This window comes from Oncorhynchus kisutch, linkage group LG13 (genome assembly GCF_002021735.2).
Source record: "Oncorhynchus kisutch isolate 150728-3 linkage group LG13, Okis_V2, whole genome shotgun sequence".
Lineage (NCBI taxonomy): Eukaryota > Metazoa > Chordata > Actinopteri > Salmoniformes > Salmonidae > Oncorhynchus > Oncorhynchus kisutch.
The window spans coordinates 3,251,728-3,272,547 of record NC_034186.2 but is presented as its reverse complement, the minus strand read 5'-3'; the positions used below and the strand labels follow the sequence as shown (position 1 = coordinate 3,272,547).

At 41.9% G+C, this 20,820-nt stretch overlaps 1 protein-coding gene across 3 annotated transcripts; it reads left to right on the top strand.

The window, feature by feature from the left end:
* Positions 1-11,216: 11,216 nt before the first annotated feature.
* On the top strand, positions 11,217-14,515 carry LOC109882015 (uncharacterized). Of its 3 annotated transcripts, none has more exons than XM_020474114.2 (5): positions 11,217-11,422; positions 12,085-12,156; positions 12,777-12,881; positions 13,845-13,916; positions 14,015-14,348. In XM_020474114.2, the coding sequence occupies exons 1-5, from the start codon at positions 11,405-11,407 to the stop codon at positions 14,258-14,260; spliced, it is 513 nt and encodes a 170-aa protein (XP_020329703.1). In that variant the 5' UTR covers positions 11,217-11,404; the 3' UTR covers positions 14,261-14,348. The 3 variants fall into 3 exon arrangements, with proteins under 3 accessions (XP_020329703.1, XP_020329702.1, XP_020329704.1); XM_020474113.2 differs by having other exon boundaries at positions 11,293-11,422; positions 12,777-12,945; positions 13,846-13,916; positions 14,015-14,515; XM_020474115.2 differs by lacking the exon at positions 12,777-12,881 and having other exon boundaries at positions 11,293-11,422; positions 14,015-14,515.
* Positions 14,516-20,820: the final 6,305 nt, after the last annotated feature.

Here is a 20,820-nt window from a genome sequence, read left to right as displayed (position 1 = left end):
CCTGCCTCTCCTATTCATTTCTCACATGCCCAGGTATCCTTTATATATGTTAATGCTACCACCTGCTGGTCTGTAGATGGTATTGCATGCATGTGATTATTTTTATTTTTTTACCCTTTATTTAACTAGACAAGTCAGTTAAGAACAAAGTAGTATTATTACAAGGATGGCCTACTCCAGCCCCAACCACACTGGGCCAAATGTGCACCTCCCTATGGAATTCCCAATCACAACCGGATGTGATATAGCCTGGATTCAAACCAGGTACTATAGTGATGCCTGTTGCACTGAGTTGTAGTGCCTTAGACCACTGCACCACTCAGGTGCCCCAAGATACATTTACAAATATGTGGCCAACATAATTGGATTGACAAAGTTATTGTTTTTTTACCAACTGCATAGAATATATACAAAGTGTATTAGTCTATTTAATATACTCGGTCCATGAATTAAAATCGTAATGAAAAAATTTAATAAATAGAATAATGAATTTTAATTAAAGCTGCATTCTGTAACTTTTTGGGCGACCCGACCAAATTCACGTAGAAATGTGAGTTATGGGCCTCCCGAGTGGCTCAGTGGTCTAAGGCACTGCAACATAGTTCCACTAGAGATTCTGGGTTTGAGTCCAGGCTCTGTCGCAGCTGGTGGTGCACAATTGGCCCAGCGTCGTCCAGGTTAGGGGAGAGTTTGCCCAGCAGGAATATCCTTGCAGTGCACTCTGACACGGTCACCAGGTGTACGGTGTTTCCTCCGACACATTGGTGCATCCGGGTTTAGTGTGCATTGTGTCAAGAAGCAGTGCGTTTGGGTTGTGTTTCAGAGGACGCACAGCTCTCGGCCTTCGCCTTTTCCGAGTCCGTATGAGAGTTGCAGCGAGACAAGACTATAACTACCAACTGGATACGAGGAAAAAAGGGAAGTTGTGGGGAAAAAAAGAAATGTGAGGTATAGGATGAAATGTAGCTGTCTTACACACACAGTACTACTGTACACAAACTAAAACACCGTACAAGACATACTCAACACATTAAACACATTACCCTTATCATCATACACTTCTCATAGTGCCATAGATCTGCCATTCCCATTGATAAGCACGTCTACGATACGGTAGATCTGTTCTATGTGTTATAGATCTGCCATTCCCATTGATAAGCCAGTCTAAGTAGCGGTAGATCTGTTATTTCTATGCTTCCCGTTCTTAATTTTTGACAATGGAAAAATATATTTTGCAGTGGTTTAGAAGAATAAGAGATCGCTGTATTGAATGGCCGCCATTTTGTTGACGCCATTTTGCGAGCTCCGACCCAGCTTTGCTATTTAGTGATTCTTTTGTTGTTTTTTTATTACTTTATTATACTTTATTTTCTCTAAATGTACTTTATTTTCTCTAAATGTACTTTATTTTCTCTAAATGTACTTTATTTTCTCTAAATGTACTTTATTTTTGTATCTGCTATCATGTCTTACATCTGTCTTTTGAACATCAGATCGGATTACAGAACCTTCAAAAATTATTCATACGGTTGATTTATTCCAAATTTGTTAGTCTTAATTCAAAATGGATTAAATAAATACAAAATCTGACCCATCTACACACAATACCCCATAATAACAAAGTGAAAACATGTTTATTTCGAAAAAAAATGTGTGCACATTTATTGAAAATGAAATACAGAAATACTCAGAAAGGAGATCCAAGGCACTCTTCATATAATTGATTAAAATGCCTTTACTTGTATGGTTCAATAGAAACAATGTTTTTTTTCAACGACAATGGATCACATAGCTACACTTTTTTAATGTGTATAGTATTGCTTACTAGGTGTGTCCAATCAATTTTGTAACCACTCCCTCTTCTAATTAGGGCTAATTGGAAAAGCTTTTCAAAAGAGGACATTGTGTTATTTTTTTGTACTCCCTGACGAAGGCCATGCAGCCGAAACGCGTAGTTAAAAAAAAAACAGTTTCTATTGAACCATACAAATAAAGGCATTTTAATTCATTATATGAAGAGTGCCTTGGTCCTCTTTTCTTTCTGAGTATTTCTGTATTTCATTTTCAATAAATGTGCTCACAAAAAAACATGTTTTCACTTTGTTATTATGGGGTATTGTGTGTAGATGGGTCAGATTTTGTATTTATTTAATCCATTTTGAATTAAGACTAACAAATTTGGAAAAAATCAACTGTATGAATAATTTTTGAAGGTTCTGTAATCCGATCTGATGTTCAAAAGACAGATGTAAGACATGATAGCAGATACAAAAATAAAGTACATTTAGAGAAAATAAAGTATAATAAAGTAATAACAAAACAACAAAAGAATCACTAAATAGCAAAGCTGGGTCGGAGCTCGCAAAATGGCGTCAACAAAATGGCTTCCATTCAATACAGCGATCTCTTATTCTTGTACCATCTAAACCACTGCAAAATATAGTTTTCCATTGTCAAAAATTAAGAACTGGAAGCATAGAAATAACACACATAGAACAGATCTGCCGTTTCTTAGACTGGCTTATCAATGGGAATGGCAGATCTATAACACATAGAACAGATCTACCGCTTCTTAGACTGGCTTATCAATGGGAATGGCAGATCTATAACACATAGAACAGATCTACCGCTTCTTAGACTGGCTTATCAATGGGAATGGCAGATCTATAACACATAGAACAGATCTACCGCTTCTTAGACTGGCTTATCAATGGGAATGGCAGATCTATAACACATAGAACAGATCTACCGCTTCTTAGACTGGCTTATCAATGGGAATGGCAGATCTATAACACATAGCACAGATCTACCATTTCTTAGACTGGCTTATCAATGGGAATGGCAGATCTATGGCTCTATGAGAAGTGTATGATGATAAGGGTAATGTATTTAATGTGTTGAGTATGTCTTGTACGGTGTTTTATTTGTATACAATAGTACTGTGTGTGTGTAAGACCGTTACATTTCATCCTATAACTCACATTTCTTTTTTTTGCCTCAACTTGTTTTTACCCCTTTTTTCCTCGTATTGGTAGTTACAGTCTTGTCTCATCGCTGCAACTCTCGTACGGACTTGGGAGAGGCGAAGGTCGAGAGCCGTGCGTCCTCTGAAACACAACCCAACCATGCCGCACTGCTTCTTGACACAATGTACACTTAACCCGGATGCCGGCCGCACCAATGTGTCGGAGGAAACACCGTACACCTGGCTACCGTGTCTGAGTGCACTGTGCTCGGCCCACCACAGGAGTCACTAGAGCGCGATGAGACAAGGATATTCCTGCCGGCCAAACTCTCCCCTAACCCGGACGACGATGGGCCAATTGTGCACCACCAGCTGCGACAGAGCCTGGACTCAAACCCAGAATCTCTAGTGGAACTATGTTGCAGTGCCTTAGACCACTGAGACACTCGGGAGGCCCATAACTCACATTTCTATGTGAATTTGGTCGGGTCGCCCAAAAAGTTACAGAATGCAGCTTTAATTCAAATTCATTATTCTATTTATTTAAAAAATTCATTACGATTTTAATTCATGGACCGAGTATATTAACTAGACTAATAGACTTTGTATATATTCTATGCAGTTGGTAAAAAACAATAACTTTGTCAATCCAATTATGTTGGCTACATATTTGTAAATGTATCTTGGGGCACCCGAGTGGTGCAGTGGTCTAAGGCACTACAACTCAGTGCAACAGGCATCACTATAGTACCTGGTTTGAATCCAGGCTGTATCACATCCGGTTGTGATTGGGAATTCCATAGGGAGGTGCACATTTGGCCCAGTGTCTTCGGGGCCAGAGTAGGCCATCCTTGTAAATAAGAATTTGTTCTTAACTGACTTGCCTATTTAAATAAAGGTTTTTTTAAAAATCACATGCATGCAATACCATCTACAAACCAGCAGGTAGTAGCATTATATATAATATATAAAGGATACCTGGCCACAGGGCATGTGAAAAAATGAATAGGAGAGGCAGGTGAGATCGATTCCCTTTAGTTTAATTGAGATTGAGAAGTCTTTAAAAAATTATTCCTATAATCTAAAGAGCTTTTCTAGTTGTCAGCATTTGTGCAACAAAAAAAAAGAACAACGATGATACATATTTCAGAGGACTCCACAAATCCCCAGAGGGTTGCCATGAATACAGCCTAATGCATATGCAAAGATGAGTTCGTACAGAAACTTGTTTGGAGAGGCAGGAAGACGAGCATTGCAGTGACTGACACTAGCCACCATTCAACATGTCATTTTAACATATAGGACAAGAGGAGGAGGGTTTTCAGCCAAAAAAAGCACAGTCATTTCACTGAACGGCCCATCTTCGGTGGTTGAGTTGCCTCATGATGAGCTGGGGGAAAAGGAGAAGATATGACAGACCTGTTGCTTTCATCAGCCTGTTGTGTTGACTATGTGCATAGTTTAATGTACAGAACCGCTTCATCTGCGGTATTCTAAGTTTAAAACCATGACAACAGAAGCTATAAGCAACTTGTTTGCATGATATGTGAACTGAGACTACTTGCGTGATATAGATCGTTTCATTTACCTTCTTTGGGGAGGGGCTGGAGGGGCCTTGTAGGTGGACGCAGTTTGCTGGGCAGTTCCGAGCTGTCTCTGTAGTCTTTAGGCTTAGTGGGCATGATGTCCGCCTGGCCTGGGCAGGACTTCATGGGCAGATGTGGTCTATTGGTGGTTTGTACCATGCCCCCCTCGGAGCGTGAGGGCTTCACAGGGTTCTTGGTGTAGGTCTGGGGGGGGGAGTGGGGCCGAGGCTGAGGCAGTGGTGATGGAAGACGGGGGCTTGGTCTCAGAACAGGTGTAAGAGCAGTTACGAGGGGTGGGGAGTGAAAATGCAGTGCGCCAAATAAATAACTATATAAATCTACCTTTCATTAAATCACACATGTAAGATATCAAATTAAAGCTACACTTGTTGTGAATCCAGCCAACATGTCAGATTTCAAAACGGCTTATTGGCGAAAGCAAACGATGCTATTATCTGAGCGTAGCACCTCCGTAAACAAAGAAAGAAAACATATTTCAACCCTGCAGGCGTGACACAAAACGCAGAAATAAAAATATAATTAATGCCTTTACCTTTGACAAGCTTCTTCTGTTGACTCCAATATGTCCCATAAACATCACATATGGTCCTTTTGTTCGATTAATTCCGTCGATATATATCCAAAATGTCCATTTATTTGGCGCATTTGATCCAGAAAAAACACTGGTTCCAACTTGCGCAACGTGACTGCTTCAGTGATTTTTGCAGTTTGTTCCAGTCATTAGCAGCAGAGAACTGGAAGGAATGGCGGCCAAAGAGGAATTGGCTTTGGGGGTGACCAGTGAGATATACCTGCTGGAGCGCGTGCTGCTATGGTGACCAGTGAGCTGAGATAAGGCAGGGCTTTACCTAGCGAAGACTTATATATGACCTGGAGCCAGTGGGTTTAGTGATGAATATGTAGCGAGGGCCAGCCAACAAAAAGTGTACAGGTTGCAGTGGTAGGTAATATATGGGGCTTTGGTGACAAAACGGATGGCACTGTGAGAGACTGCATCCATTTTGTTGAGTAGGGTCTTGGAGGCTATTTTATAGATGACATTGCCGAAGTCGAGTGTTTGGCAGCATGAGTGACGGATGCTTTGTTGCGAAATAGGAAGCCGATTCTAGATTTCATTTTGGATTGGAGATGTTTGATGTGGGTCTGGAAGGAGAGTTTACAGTCTAACCAGACACCTAGGTATTTGTAGTTGTCCACATATTCTAAGTCAGAACCGTCCAGAGTAGTGATGCTGGACGAGCGGGCGGGTGCGGGCAGTGATACACTAAACTCCATCCGTGTAAATCTCTCAGGACAAGGTGACTAAACTCCATCCGTGTAAATCTCTCAGGACAAGGTGACTAAACTCCATCCGTGTAAATCTCTCAGGACAAGGTGACTAAACTCCATCCGTGTAAATCTCTCAGGACAAGGTGACTAAACTCCATCCGTGTAAATCTCTCAGGACAAGGTGACTAAACTCCATCCGTGTAAATCTCTCAGGACAAGGTGACTAAACTCCATCCGTGTAAATCTCTCAGGACAAGGTGACTAAACTCCATCCGTGTAAATCTCTCAGGACAAGGTGACTAAACTCCATCCGTGTAAATCTCTCAGGACAAGGTGACTAAACTCCATCCGTGTAAATCTCTCAGGACAAGGTGACTAAACTCCATCCGTGTAAATCTCTCAGGACAAGGTGACTAAACTCCATCCGTGTAAATCTCTCAGGACAAGGTGACTAAACTCCATCCGTGTAAATCTCTCAGGACAAGGTGACTAAACTCCATCCGTGTAAATCTCTCAGGACAAGGTGACTAAACTCCATCCGTGTAAATCTCTCAGGACAAGGTGACTAAACTCCATCCGTGTAAATCTCTCAGGACAAGGTGACTAAACTCCATCCGTGTAAATCTCTCAGGACAAGGTGACTAAACTCCATCCGTGTAAATCTCTCAGGACAAGGTGACTAAACTCCATCCGTGTAAATCTCTCAGGACAAGGTGACTAAACTCCATCCGTGTAAATCTCTCAGGACAAGGTGACTAAACTCCATCCGTGTAAATCTCTCAGGACAAGGTGACTAAACTCCATCCGTGTAAATCTCTCAGGACAAGGTGACTAAACTCCATCCGTGTAAATCTCTCAGGACAAGGTGACTAAACTCCATCCGTGTAAATCTCTCAGGACAAGGTGACTAAACTCCATCCGTGTAAATCTCTCAGGACAAGGTGACTAAACTCCATCCGTGTAAATCTCTCAGGACAAGGTGACTAAACTCCATCCGTGTAAATCTCTCAGGACAAGGTGACTAAACTCCATCCGTGTAAATCTCTCAGGACAAGGTGACTAAACTCCATCCGTGTAAATCTCTCAGGACAAGGTGACTAAACTCCATCCGTGTAAATCTCTCAGGACAAGGTGACTAAACTCCATCCGTGTAAATCTCTCAGGACAAGGTGACTAAACTCCATCCGTGTAAATCTCTCAGGACAAGGTGACTAAACTCCATCCGTGTAAATCTCTCAGGACAAGGTGTCTTTTATAAATATATTTGCTGTATTTACCCCCAAAAATAGGCCGTCATTGTAAATAAGAATGTGTTCTTTAATTGACTTGCCTAGTTAAATTAAGGTAAAAAAATATCATGAAACGTTAATTAGCTGCTATTGTGGCTATCATAAAGAACTACATCATAAAGAACTACAAATACCATGATAATCTGGACGAGACTGCCAAATCGAGGCAAAGGCAAGAGTCCCTGGTTTAGCTATCTAATGTTAGCTACATTTAGTCATGAAAACATAGGCTGAATTTCTTTAAGTTGACAATTCTGTGAACCTGTCTTGTGAAAGTTTTAAATTGATACAATACCTGTTAGCAAAGGTGTCAGCTAGAGATGATGTGCAAGAGCATGCTGGGATTTGTAGTCTTGCATGAGGTCTACTTTGATGCCAATTAGCATTTTCGAATCTGAGATTAAACAGAGCCAAATATATTGATAAAAGTCACCTTGTCAGAGAGAGATTCACATGTTTAAAACACAGGGCTTTATGTCATGCTTATCCTGGAGTGATATTTTGATAACCATGTACATTTGAAATGTTTCTGACATTCCCTATGTGGAAAAATTAATGTTGGAAAAAACGATTGGAACCATTTCCCTGTTTGAGGTGTTATGGGTATTATGACACCTCCACTGTGGGGCTCTATGGAGTTGGCAAGAGCATCAACTGATCTGGGACCAGGCTAGGGGTTGGGGGCTGTTGGTGGGGGGACCAGGCTAGGGGTTGGGGGCTGTTGGTGGGAGGACCAGGCTAGGGGTTGGAGGCTGTTGGTGGGAGGACCAGGCTAGCGTTGTGGCCTTTCAGTGGGGGGACCAGGCTAGGGGTTGGAGCCTTTCAATACGGGGCCCAGGCTAGGGGTTGGGGGCTGTTGTTGGGAGGACCAGGCTAGGGGTTGGGGCCTTTCAGGGGGGGGAGCAGGCTAGGGGTTGGGGGCTGTTGTTGGGAGGACCAGGCTAGGGGTTGGGGGCTGTTGTTGGGGGGACCAGGCTAGGGGTTGGGGCCTTTCAGGGGGGGGACCAGGCTAGGGGCTGGGGCCTTTCAGGGGGGGGACCAGGCTAGGGGTTGGGGGCTGTTGTTGGGAGGACCAGGCTAGGGGTTGGGGGCTGTTGTTGGGGGGGACCAGGCTAGGGGTTGGGGGCTGTTGTTGGGGGAGACCAGGCTAGGGGTTGGGGGCTGTTGTTGGGGGAGACCAGGCTAGGGGTTGGGGGCTGTTGTTGGGGGGGACCAGGCTAGGGGTTGGGGGCTGTTGTTGGGGGGGACCAGGCTAGGGGTTTGGGGCTGTTGGTGAGGGGAACAGGCTAGGGGTTGGGGACTGTTGGTGAGGGGAACAGGCTAGGGGTTGGGGACTGTTGGTGAGGGGAACAGGCTAGGGGTTGGGGACTGTTGGTGAGGGGAACAGGCTAGGGGTTGGGGACTGTTGGTGAGGGGAACAGGCTAGGGGTTGGGGACTGTTGGTGAGGGGAACAGGCTAGGGGTTGGGGACTGTTGGTGAGGGGAACAGGCTAGGGATTGGGGACTGTTGGTGAGGGGAACAGGCTAGGGGTTGGGGCCTGTTGGTGAGGGGAACAGGCTAGGGGTTTGGGGACTGTTGGTGAGGGGAACAGGCTAGGGGTTTGGGGACTGTTGGTGAGGGGAACAGGCTAGGGGTTGGGGCCTGTTGGTGAGGGGAACAGGCTAGGGGTTGGGGACTGTTGGTGAGGGGTTAATATTTTCCTTCTTTTTTTTGCATAGAAATACTTGCTCAACTGTATCGCTCTGAAAGTGCATTCGTGGTTGGCTAGCTCAATTTTACCACAATGCTTCTTGTCATTCATCTCTTATTTTGGGGTGATTTTTTGAAAAGCTGACGACTCTTACATTTATGTATTCAATAGATCATTATTAGCTGATGTTTGAAATGACTGTCCAGATTCTACCCTGTTTATTTATTTTTCTATGTTCATGTTTTTCAGAAACATGGTGCTGTATGCAACATTGATATACAGTATTGTCTGTCTGAATGTTCCCCATGATCAATGAATGCTCTGCTTTTGTTTTCCCTTTTAGATTGAGAGTTTGCTCTCCTCATTGTTTTCTTCATAATGTAACACAAAGGGACTAATCATTGCACTGATTCTGTTGCAAAACCATTTAACTCCGAATGAGAAAAAATGCAAACGAGAGTTTCTATTGGATAAAAATCAGGTAGGTCCCGCCCTGTTTCATTCCGTTTCCTCTGTTTGAATGTTTGTTTCTTACATGGTTTCCGTTAAATGAATACACCCCAGGATATTTAAGCGCTGAATATATTATTTTGATTACTTCTTTGATAGCCACCGTGCTTCTACACCTGCATTGCTTGCTGTTTGGGGTTTTAGGCTGGGTTTCTGTACAGCACTTTGAGATATCAGCTGATGTACGAAGGGCTATATAAATAAATTTGATTTGATTTGATTTGATATTTGGTGTACACAAAACCTTGTTTTGAAACCTTTGCAGTTGCTGTTCAATCAATTGATTGTATGGGCTATATACAATATGTGTACAGCTATATAATGCCAGGGGGATAGTCACTTACACAATAGACCATATCTACATGTACATACTACCTCAATCAGCCTGACTAACCTGTGTCTGTATGTAGCCTCGCTACTTTTATAGCCTCTCTACTTTTATAGCCTCTCTACTGTATATAGCCTCTCTACTGTATATAGCCTCTCTACTGTATATAGCCTCTCTACTGTATATAGCCTCTCTACTGTATATAACCTCTCTACTGTATATAGCCTCTCTACTGTATATAGCCTCTCTACTGTATATAACCTCTCTACTGTATATAGCCTCTCTACTGTATATAGCCTCTCTACTGTATATAGCCTCTCTACTGTATATAGCCTCTCTACTGTATATAGCCTCTCTACTGTATATAGCCTCTCTACTGTATATAGCCTCTCTACTGTATATAACCTCTCTACTGTATAGAGCCTCTTTTTACTGTTGTTTTATTTCTTTACCTACCTATTGTTCACCTAACACCTTTTTTGCACTGTTGGTTAGAGCCTGTAAGTAAGCATTTCACTATAAGGTCTACACCCGTTGTATTCAGCGCACGTGACAAATAAACTTTGATTTGACCAGATTGCTGAGTGTGCAACTCAATATTAGGAAGGTGCTCCTAATGTTTGCTATACACAGTAGACCAGTACTGGTGTCTTGAACAAGCAGAATTCTCTTCCTTCTTCTGATAAGGGTTGCTTCAATCGAATCTGGTATCAGGATAAGTATGACACTGTGTCACCGAATTGTATACTATGTACTTTTTATGAGCAAAGCAATAAGTGGTAAATGCAATTTTCGTATATACGGGCTCTCTGTCACACCTCGCAGGGCAAACAGAGAACAGACTTGTTCCTGACAAAGATATTATAATATACTCTGACAGAAGTAGTTCCTGCTTCCGAGCCGGCACAGAGTAGAGACTGGGCGTGGTTAAACTCACCCAGCCTATCATTGATTGTTTGCGCCCGAGCTGGTCCTAGCCCCCTAGGCACTTCAGCGGTCAGTCGTTGTAGTTGTGTAGAATATACAGTTATCACACACCTGGCTCCTGTTATCTAACAAAAGACCGTTTGTTCCCTACCCTACGTTCTGTATGTGCCCCCAACAATTCATGATAGCTGCCTACACCCAAGGCCAGCCACAGCCTTTCCACTGGTCACACCATATGTTGCAAAATATTGCTTTAAACATACACAGACACCCTCATGATAGGCCAAGCTTATTTTCAATCATCACACTTCCCAGAGTGCACCACATCAGAGAGAAAGAGGCCAAGCCAGAGAGATAACTGTGTCCAAAATCTGTCTTCTCCAGCAGTTTTTGTATGGAGTTCAATGAGAGTGTTGAATTTGGGCAACAACAAAAAACATTATATCAGAGTTGTGCCTGTTGTTCAAACACGTATCTGCCCTCTCATTGGCTAGAATAGTCCCACCTGATTTTGCCTCCTTCCAACTGCCTTCCATTTTGAAGACGTGTATTTTCATTGTCAGAGAGGGCCACTACATGATCTGGTCAAATATAATGGATCATCTGTGATTTAGGGCAGAAGTGGAGGAATTGGAATTGGGCCCAGGGTTCTGCTGATTGGTTGAGGCTACGTGAGGTCAGCCACAGGTGTAGATCATTTGGTGTAGATCAAGTCCCATTAAAAACTCCATGATGTTCACAAGGTAGACTGCTAGAATATCAATCACCTTTTTCAGAAAAAAATATTCAGGGAAGACGTCACATACCTGTAGCGGTAAATGGAAGTTGTTGCTATGGTAAGTTTACTACTTTCCTTAGTGTCTTTTCAGACTGATATGTTTAGTACTGTGAGATAATGAGAATTCTTTCAAATCAAAACAGCCATTTCAACCAAGTCATTCATCATTCAAGTAGCAAACTGTTTTAGAACAAATCAAACTAGGGTTTGGTCACGCAAACAAATATAGTCAGGCTGGGGTGGCGGGCCTGCTGCGGTTTGTACCCGACATGGCATTTGCAGGCTCAAACTGTTTACACAGGAAGATAAATTATTGGCAAAAGAGCTGATCTGATTGTTTTTTGACCAATCGTGAAAAGATCAGGTTGTGTGTGTGTGTGTCCTATGCATCACATCTTTGAGTGAGTCTGTGTGGCTCATGTTCGGCACACAGAAGTTGCCTGTCACTAATCACGTGGAATTTGAAATGTACAACCGTGTTGGGCCTGCAGATGTCATTTCTAATGCGTTAACTTCTGTTTGGGAGATCTGCTTTCCATTCTCACCAAGTTTAACTGCTATTTGTCCTCCATGATTTCATGCCATGCACTTCTGCATTAACAGTAAGCCCTATTCTCTGAAACTCTTTCATTGACTTGATTTAAATGTCACAGGGTAACATACAATTAAACGTTCTGTGGAACTGAAGTCCTGAGTTCACTTTTGCCGTCTGTTTTCTAGGTGACTGTAGGATGCAACAAGCATGAGTACCTGTTAAGTTCAACATCGCATGAGGAGTACTCTGATGACGAGGTATCTTTCATTTGCTGTTTTAAATTCAACTGGCAGGGACACCAGTGGTCAATGGATGAAGGCAGTATGCCAGCTCTCGTACACAGTAGCCTAATAAATCCGACTGATACCATCTTTCTGGGCTCTAGTCTGAATTTAAAGCACTGCTAAAATGTTTGAAGTTTCCTTACAAGCCAGAAGGTTTATTAAATTACAGTGTAACTTCCTCTACCGGTTGTGTGTGGTCAGTTGGTCTTTATTTGGGTAGAATTATCCACAGGAAGGTGTTTCCCCAGACTTTAGTGTCTAGGCTGCCGTTGAATTTCTGGAAAACCAGAAACGTCCTACTTGGGCGACGCGCGATCAGATTGTGATGGGCGCATGGACCTGCGTTTTGACGTTTAGCTTCCCTGTGGATAATATTTCACTAAATAAGAACCAACAGTACGGACAACCGGCAGAGTAGATGCCAATATAATTGTATTTGACTTTCGTGAGGGATTTTTTTTTTTTCTTGTCTTTGCTAGTAAAAATAATAATAAAATGTGTGGTGAGGCTATCCCGGCAGAGGGGATTAGTGTCATCACATCGGGACTATATCCACAGTGGGGTCGACCATCTCGCCACGGTTTTATTTTCAGATCTCAACCAAGAAAGAGATGCACTGGAGACTTGGACCAGAGAACCACGACGATACTGTCCTGTATGACTTTGAGATGGCCTGTGATACCCAGGAGGAGATACTGGTGAAGTCTGCAGACAATGGTGTGGCCTGTCTAACACGGACAGACCCTGTGTTGCATGATTGGGGTGGTTTTGGTTCATTTTAATACTTCTATGAAATAATAAATGGTTCTAACATTATTGCAAGACAGTAAACAACTTATTTTAGATGACCTCCCTGGTCATACTGCAGTTAACTCCTTAATACCAACATTTCATAGGAAATTGTCATACAAAAAACCGTAGACCATTGAGCCGATTCAGTAGTTTTGACTATTTACAATAAACTGACAAAGCGCGCACTGTTTTGAAATGTTTGATTCGCTATTTGGGGCAAATAAAACCACTTAACCATAATTTTTGTGATACAGGATATTTAAGTTATTAATGAACATTGATTTTACTGTCTGAGCATCATGGGTTTACTGTAATTCTGGTCAAATAATCACTCTTCTATTGAACCTAGAAGTCTCTTGAAGCCATGCTAGCGTTATGTAGCCTTCCAGGTGTGTTAGCCATGCTAGCGTTGTCCCCGTCCAGGTGTATTAGCCATGCTAGCGTTATGTAGCCTTCCAGGTGTATTAGCCATGCTAGCGTTGTTCCCGTCCAGGTGTCTTAGCCATGCTAGCGTTATGTGACCGTCCAGGTGTATTAGCCATGCTAGCGTTATATACCCGTCCAGGTGTATTAGCCATGCTAGCGTTATGTGACCGTCCAGGTGTATTAGCCATGCCAGCGTTATATACCCGTCCAGGTGTATTAGCCATGCTAGCGTTATGTGACCGTCCAGGTGTAGATCAGGAAGTATTAACTCGGTGTGTGCCATGTATTTTCCTGTGAAGAGACATGAGACATTTAGGACAAACTGTACACTAAAACAAAGACCCCACCCCAAACAGTTTGGTGCACTCATTTATCTGAGGTGCTTTCAATTACTACCACATAACTCAGGACTCCAGTCTAATGTTTTTTCTTTGTTTTTCTAGGTGGCGGTGGAGTTCATCACCCATGATGCCCTGTCGAGATCAATATCACCCGAGGAGTACTCCGACGATGAGGTATGTCCTTTCTCATTTGACGTAATCTAATATAAAAGATAAGTTTCTGTTGAAGTTGCGGGACACTTGGTATAGGAACTCTAAACACGGTTTTTCAGATATCAACCAAGAAGGCGATGCATTGGAGACTTGGACCAGCGGATCACTGTGATACTATTCCCTACACGGGCAACTTGAACCATAGTGTTGCTGTTCACTTTGACTTTGATAATACTGTTCTGTATGACTTTGACATGGACCGTGATACCCAGGAGGAGGAGATGGTGAAGTCTGCCGAGGATGAAGTGTCCTGTCGAGCACACAGATACAGGTTTTGTAGTATGGATAGACCCTCTGTTGGCTGATTGTGGGGTGTGTTGTGGCTGTTTTTAAAAATATTTTTTTAAATATGTCTAAATATCTTTATGTATGAATAAAATGTATTATTATTTGGGCTTTTTTATTTATTAGATCAAATCCAGGCAAACTCTTATTCTAGCAGGTAACCTAAAACATTTGATAAGATTGACAAATGTAATAAAAGGTCATCTCTAAACATGATGTACACCTGGAGATTACCCGAGTACAAGAGACTACCTAGTAAAGCTATTTTAAAGATTGATCGTTTATAAAAAAAATTTTTTTATTGTTTTTAAGATTCTTTATTGGCTCCTTCTGTAGTATCATGCTTATTTACACAGTACACTTAGTGACAGAATATGGAGAACGAACAGAGCGCATCGTCAAGACGATGTGATTAAATATGTCAATTAAAGTTAATCTTTAACATTACAAATGGACAGACATACAGATGTCCCCTGATTTTTATAATTTTGGATGCTTTTAAGGTGTACATTAGGGGAATTATACTGAGTTAATTCAAGGAAAATACAAGTACAAAGAAACACTTTGCTTTTGTTTTGGTGTTCTGTTAAATGTCTGCTCAACCCATGTGGGGGAAATAGATGGCAATAGGTAAAAAAATAACCGATCAACAGCAATCCTTTTAAAGTGGACCACAAATCAAATATAGTGAACTTTATCTCATTACTCATAAGAAGCCGATCTAATTAAATAATATTCCCATAAATCTAACCTCAGGCATGGCTCCCAGTTTATATTTTTTTTGTATTGTCTTCAGTGGGGTAATTGGTATTTAATATTTTAAATAAGTATACGGTCACAAGACTTGTGGGCAACTAAACTCATAGAATGAACAATTGTACATATTCCTAAATCTGAGGGTGGTTGTAACTTTCCATACTTGGGTGGTGAGTTGATGCGATTCCAAGGCTTTTACTAGCGACACCTACAATGCACTAAAGAGGAACGAGTACATAGTGAAGATCATACTCGTCCCCAGAAACTTTACGTGTCTATTTTCAAAGGATAAAGATGAGAACGTTAACCCCCCCCCCCCCCAGTCAATGTCAAATCCCCATCAATCCGCTGATGGTGGCCTCCCGCGTTGGAAGGTGGCCGAGTTCCAGCGGTGTTTGTCAGACCAGGGAACATCCCGATTAATTGGTGTTGTAGCGTCCGACAGGTTTGGCCAACACACTAATATCACCCCTCTGTGGAAAGGTGTGAGACTCACGAGCAAGCACGTGTCAGTGTTCTGCTCAAGGGACGCCCACAAACCTCACAGGACTTGTCAATGTAGCCCGGTACCAGTTTAGAAAAATGGAAGTAGTTTAGTGCCAATAAAGGGGTTAAATATGGATTTTTTAAAATCTAAATTTCCTGATCTTATGTCTCCCAGATATTGGACAGACACTTTTTTTAAACGTTTGATTTATTTTTATGTTTCTCCATGTATGCATCTGTTATTCAATGTGTTTCTATGGGCTAATGGTAGTAAGGCCAAATTCAATGTTTCATCAAATATATAATTTAACTTTTATATCTAGACTCTTAAGGTTTGACAACTTAATAGTAAAGAACACTATAACAATATGGAAGAACATTGAAGTATTCTACAAGATCCAAAAACACTCCCTAAAATTACAAGCCTTTATGGAACAATCCTTAGGATAGCATTTCCAGAATTCACATTTATTTCCATGACCGATTTAAAAAGCCATTTTGGACTGACCAATGTAGATATTTTCAGATACTTAAAGTTTCATATCCAAAAATGTCAATCTGAAATCTTGAGGGAATCCTAGAAGTCATAAAATTATGTTCATATGATAAGATATACAAAACCTTGCAGAGAGCCTATCCAACTGACAATCTCTTAGACAAAAAATATATAAACTATTGTAACCAAGACTTAAACTGATATTGGTTCAAGTTGGAGCATAATGAAATAACAGTTATTTAAAATGTACACTTAATCCAGTATAAAGTCATGTATAGCATTTATTCCGCAAGAGACAAAATACACAAATTCTACTAGAGCACAATGGCAGAGTCATGTCTTTAGTGTAAAACTAACAATGACTCCATAATCCATGCCTTCTCGGAATGTTATGATGTCATAAAGAAAGGGGCGGAGTTAGAACGTTGGCTGTCAGAAGTATCACAATGTCAACTTTTAATCCGTCTGTCTGCATATTTCAAGACGTGGCACATGAGGGTGCAGTGAGATGCCCAATGGGTTGGATGATTCTCTTCTCATCAATCATCTTGGGGGGGAAAAAATATATACTTAACTGGAAATCAACCAATCCTCCATTAACACAATGGAAAGGTCAAATGCTTCATAATGTAAATGTTGAAAGTGCCAGAAAAACAAAATGGTGCAGTTTGAGGCCCTTTGGCGGAGAGCGATGGAGGTGTGGGTCTGTGTTGTGGATGTTTGTGTGTGTCTGTATGTTGTCGTTTGTATGTGGATATTTTGTATTGTTAAAAAATAATATATATATATATATATATATATATTATATATATATATATAATAGTACAAAATATGAAGTGAAAGATATGATCTAACTATTTGGACTGGGATCTGTGGATAATATAACCAGATCTCTTTTTACCGTAAGTCTTGGATGTGACACATTTGTGGTTAAAGGAAACAATGACATACAGTGGCTAGCGAAAGTATTCACCCCCTCCACCTTGGCATTTTTCCTATTTTGTTGCCTTACAAACTGGAATTAAAATTGATTTTTTGGTGAAACAAACAAGAAATAAGACAAACAAACAAGAAAGCTTGAACGTCCCTAACTATCCCCCCCCACCCCCCCACCTTTTGCAGCATTTACAGCTGCAAGTCTCTTGGGGTATGTCTCTATAAGCTTGGCCCATCTAGCCACTGGGATTTTGCCCATTCTTCAAGGCAAAACTGCTCCAGCAGCTTCAAGTTGGATGGGTTCCACTGGTGTACAGAAATCTTTAAGTCATATCACAGATTCTCAATTGGATTGAGGTCTAGACTTTGACTAGGCCATTCCAAGACATTTACATGTTTCCCCTTAAACCACTCAAGTGTTGTATTAGCAGTATGCTTAGGTTCATTGTCCTGCTGGAAGGTGAACCTCTGTCCCAGTCTCAAATCTCTGGGAGACTGAAACAGGTTTCCCTCAAGAATGTCCCTGTATTTAGCTCCATCCATCATTCCTTCAATTCTGACCAGTTTCCCAGTCACTGCCGATGAAAAACATCCCCACAGCATGATGCTGCCACCACCATGCTTCAATGTGGGGATGGTGTTCTCAAGGGAATGAGAGTTGTTGGGTATGCGCCAGACATAGCGTTTTCCTTGATGGCCAAAAAGCTCATTATTAGTCTCATCTGACCAGAGTACCTTCTTACATATGTTTGGGGAGTCTCCCACATGCCTTTTGGCGAACACCAAACGTGCTTGGTTATTTTTTTCTTTAAGCAATCAACTTTTTTCTGGCCAATTTTCCATAAAGCCCAGCTATGTGGAGTGTACGGCTTAAAGTGGTCCTATGGACAGATACTCCAATGTCCGTTGTGGAGCTTTGCAGCTCCTTCAGGCTTATCTTTGGTCTCTTTGTTGCCTCTCTGATTAATGCCCTCCTTGCCTGGTCTGTGAGTTTTGGTGGGCGGCCCTCTCTTGGCAGGTTTGTTGTGGTGCCATATTCTTTAAATGTTTTTAATGGTGCTCCGTGGGATGTTCAAAGTTTTAGATTTTTTTCATAACCCAACCCTGATCTGTACTTCTCCCCAACTTTGTCCCTGACCTGTTTGGAGAGCTCCTTGGTCTTCATGGTGCCGCTTGCTTGGTGGTGCCCCTTGCTTAGTGGTGTTGCAGACTCTGGGGCCTTTCAGAACAGGTGTGTATATACTGAGCTCATGTGACAGATCATGTGACAATTAGATTGCACACAGGTGGACTTTATTTAACTAATTATGTGACTTCTGAAGGTAACTGGTTGCAACAGATGTTATTTAGGGGCTTCATAGCAAAGAGGGTGAATGCATATGTACATACCACTTTTCTGTTTTTATTTATTTTTTCATTTCACTTCATCAATTTCGACTATTTTGGGTATGTCCCTTACATGAAATCCAAATAAAAATCTATTTAAATTACAGGTTGTAATGCAACAAAATAGGAAAAACGCCAAGGGGAATGAATACTTTTGCAAGGCACTGTAGTGTCAATGGGAACATTTAGAGGCTTTATCAGTATGGGACATCAGTAGGGTCATCGTTACTGGTCTGTTTGAAGAACGTTCATGAACCAATTATTTGTCTCAGTTTCACATGTAGTCTTCGGAGGTTAAGGGTGTTTTCACATGTAGTCTTGGAGGGTAAGGGCGTTTTCACATGTAGTCTTGGAAGTTAAGGGCGTTTTCACATGTAGTCTTGGAGGTTAAGGGTGTTTTCACATGTAGTCTTGGAGGGTAAGGGCGTTTTCACATGTAGTCTTGGAAGTTAAGGGTGTTTTCACATGTAGTCTTGGAGGGTAAGGGCGTTTTCACATGAAATTCAGTGCCCTCGTGCGGTTTAAATTCGGTACCAAATTTCTGTATGAATCGCAAATGGCTCCCTATTCCCTATGTAGTGCACTACTTTTGACCAGAGTCCTATTCCCTATGTAGTGCACTACTTTTGACCAGAGTCCTATGGAACCCTATTCCCTATGTAGTGCACTACTTTTGACCAGAGTCCTATTCCCTATGTAGTGCACTACTTTTAACCAGAGTCCTATGGAACCCTATTCCCTATGTAGTGCACTACTTTTGACCAGAGTCCTATGGAACCCTATTCCCTATGTAGTGCACTACTTTTGAACAGATCCTATTCCCTATGTAGTGCACTACTTTTGACCAGAGTCCTATGGGCTCTATAGGGAATGTAAGAAGAAGCACCCTGCTACAGATGTCATATCTTAATTTGACCCTGTTTCTCACAGCAGGAAAATAATCTTGCAGTAACAGAAATGTGGATTATAACATTGTTGTAGGGGTTTGATACACTTTCTGTTAGGGCAAATCATGTCAAATATTTTGAAGTGTAAACTTAACTTTAGAAGCCTTTTTAATACCTTATATATTTGATATGTGAAATGATTACGCCGGGTGTCACACTTTTGTGTATGTACATATATATATATATATATATATACAAATGTATGTGGACATCCCTTCAAATTAGTGGATTCAGCTATTTCAGCCACTCCTGTTGCTGACAGGTCTATAAAATGCATCTCCATAGGAAAACATTGACAGTAAAATGGCCTTGCTGAAGAGCTCAACGTGGCACCGTTATTGGATGCCACCTTTCCAACAAGTAATTTCATCAAATTTCAGCCCTGCTAGAGCTGCCCCGGTCAACTGTAAGTGCTGTTATTGTGAAGTGGAAACATCTAAGAGCAACAATAGCTCAGCCGTGAAGTGGTAGGCCACACAAGATCACAGAACTAGAACGCTGAGTGCTGAAGCGCGTAGTCCATAAAAATCGTCTGCAACACTCACTACCGAGTTCCAAACTGCCTCTGGAAGAAAACGTCAGCACAAGAACTGTTAGTCGGGAGCTTCATGAAATGGGTTTACAAGGGCCGTGCAGCCACACACAAGCCTGAGATCACCAATCGTCGGCTAGAGGGGTGTAAAGCTCGTCACCGTTGGACTCTGGAGCAGTGGAAACTCGTTCTCTGGAGTGACGAATCACGCTTCAACATCTGGCAGTCCAATGGACGAATCTGGGTTAGCCAGAACATTGCTGTTATAGCAGCAATGTTCCAACATCTAGTGGAAAGCCTTCCCAGAAGAGTGGAGGCTGTTATAGCAGCAATGTTCCAACATCTAGTGGAAAGCCTTCCCAGAAGAGTGGAGGCTGTTTTGCAGCAATGTTCCAACATCTAGTGGAAAGCCTTCCCAGAAGAGTGGAGGCTGTTATAGCAGCAATGTTCCAACATCTAGTGGAAAGCCTTCCCAGAAGAGTGCAGGCTGTTTTGCAGCAATGTTCCAACATCTAGTGGAAAGCCTTCCCAGAAGAGTGGAGGCTGTTATAGCAGCAATGTTCCAACATCTAGTGGAAAGCCTTCCCAGAAGAGTGGAAGCTGTTATAGCAGCAATGTTCCAACATCAAGTGGAAAGCGTTCCCAGAAGAGTGGAGGCTGTTATAGCAGCAATGTTCCAACATCTAGTGGAAAGCCTTCCCAGAAGAGTGGAGGCTGTTATAGCAGCAATGTTCCAACATCTAGTGGAAAGCCTTCCCAGAAGAGTGGAGGCTGTTATAGCAGCAAAGGGGGGGGGGACCAACACCATATTAATGCCCCTGATTTTGGAATGAGATGTTGGACAATCAGGGGTCCACATACTTTTTGTTCATATATTGTATGTGAAAACCCCTAAGTAATGTATCTGGGAACTGACCAGATGCCTTGTGACCAGATGCCTTCTCTCCTACATTAGACAACTCTTGAAGAAAATTATTTTTAAAACAAGCACACAAACCTGAGAAAACACATACAGTACATGCACATGAGTAGGATCATGGA

What these genes read in the sequence shown, in the direction of transcription:
- LOC109882015 (XM_020474113.2), top strand. An exon ending in AGGAGTACTCTGATGACGAG is followed by an intron (nt 12,157 to 12,776) that starts GTATCTTTCATT and finishes TTTTATTTTCAG; the next exon opens with ATCTCAACCAAGAAAGAGAT. An exon ending in CCCTGTGTTGCATGATTGGG is followed by an intron (nt 12,946 to 13,845) that starts GTGGTTTTGGTT and finishes TGTTTTTCTAGG; the next exon opens with TGGCGGTGGAGTTCATCACC.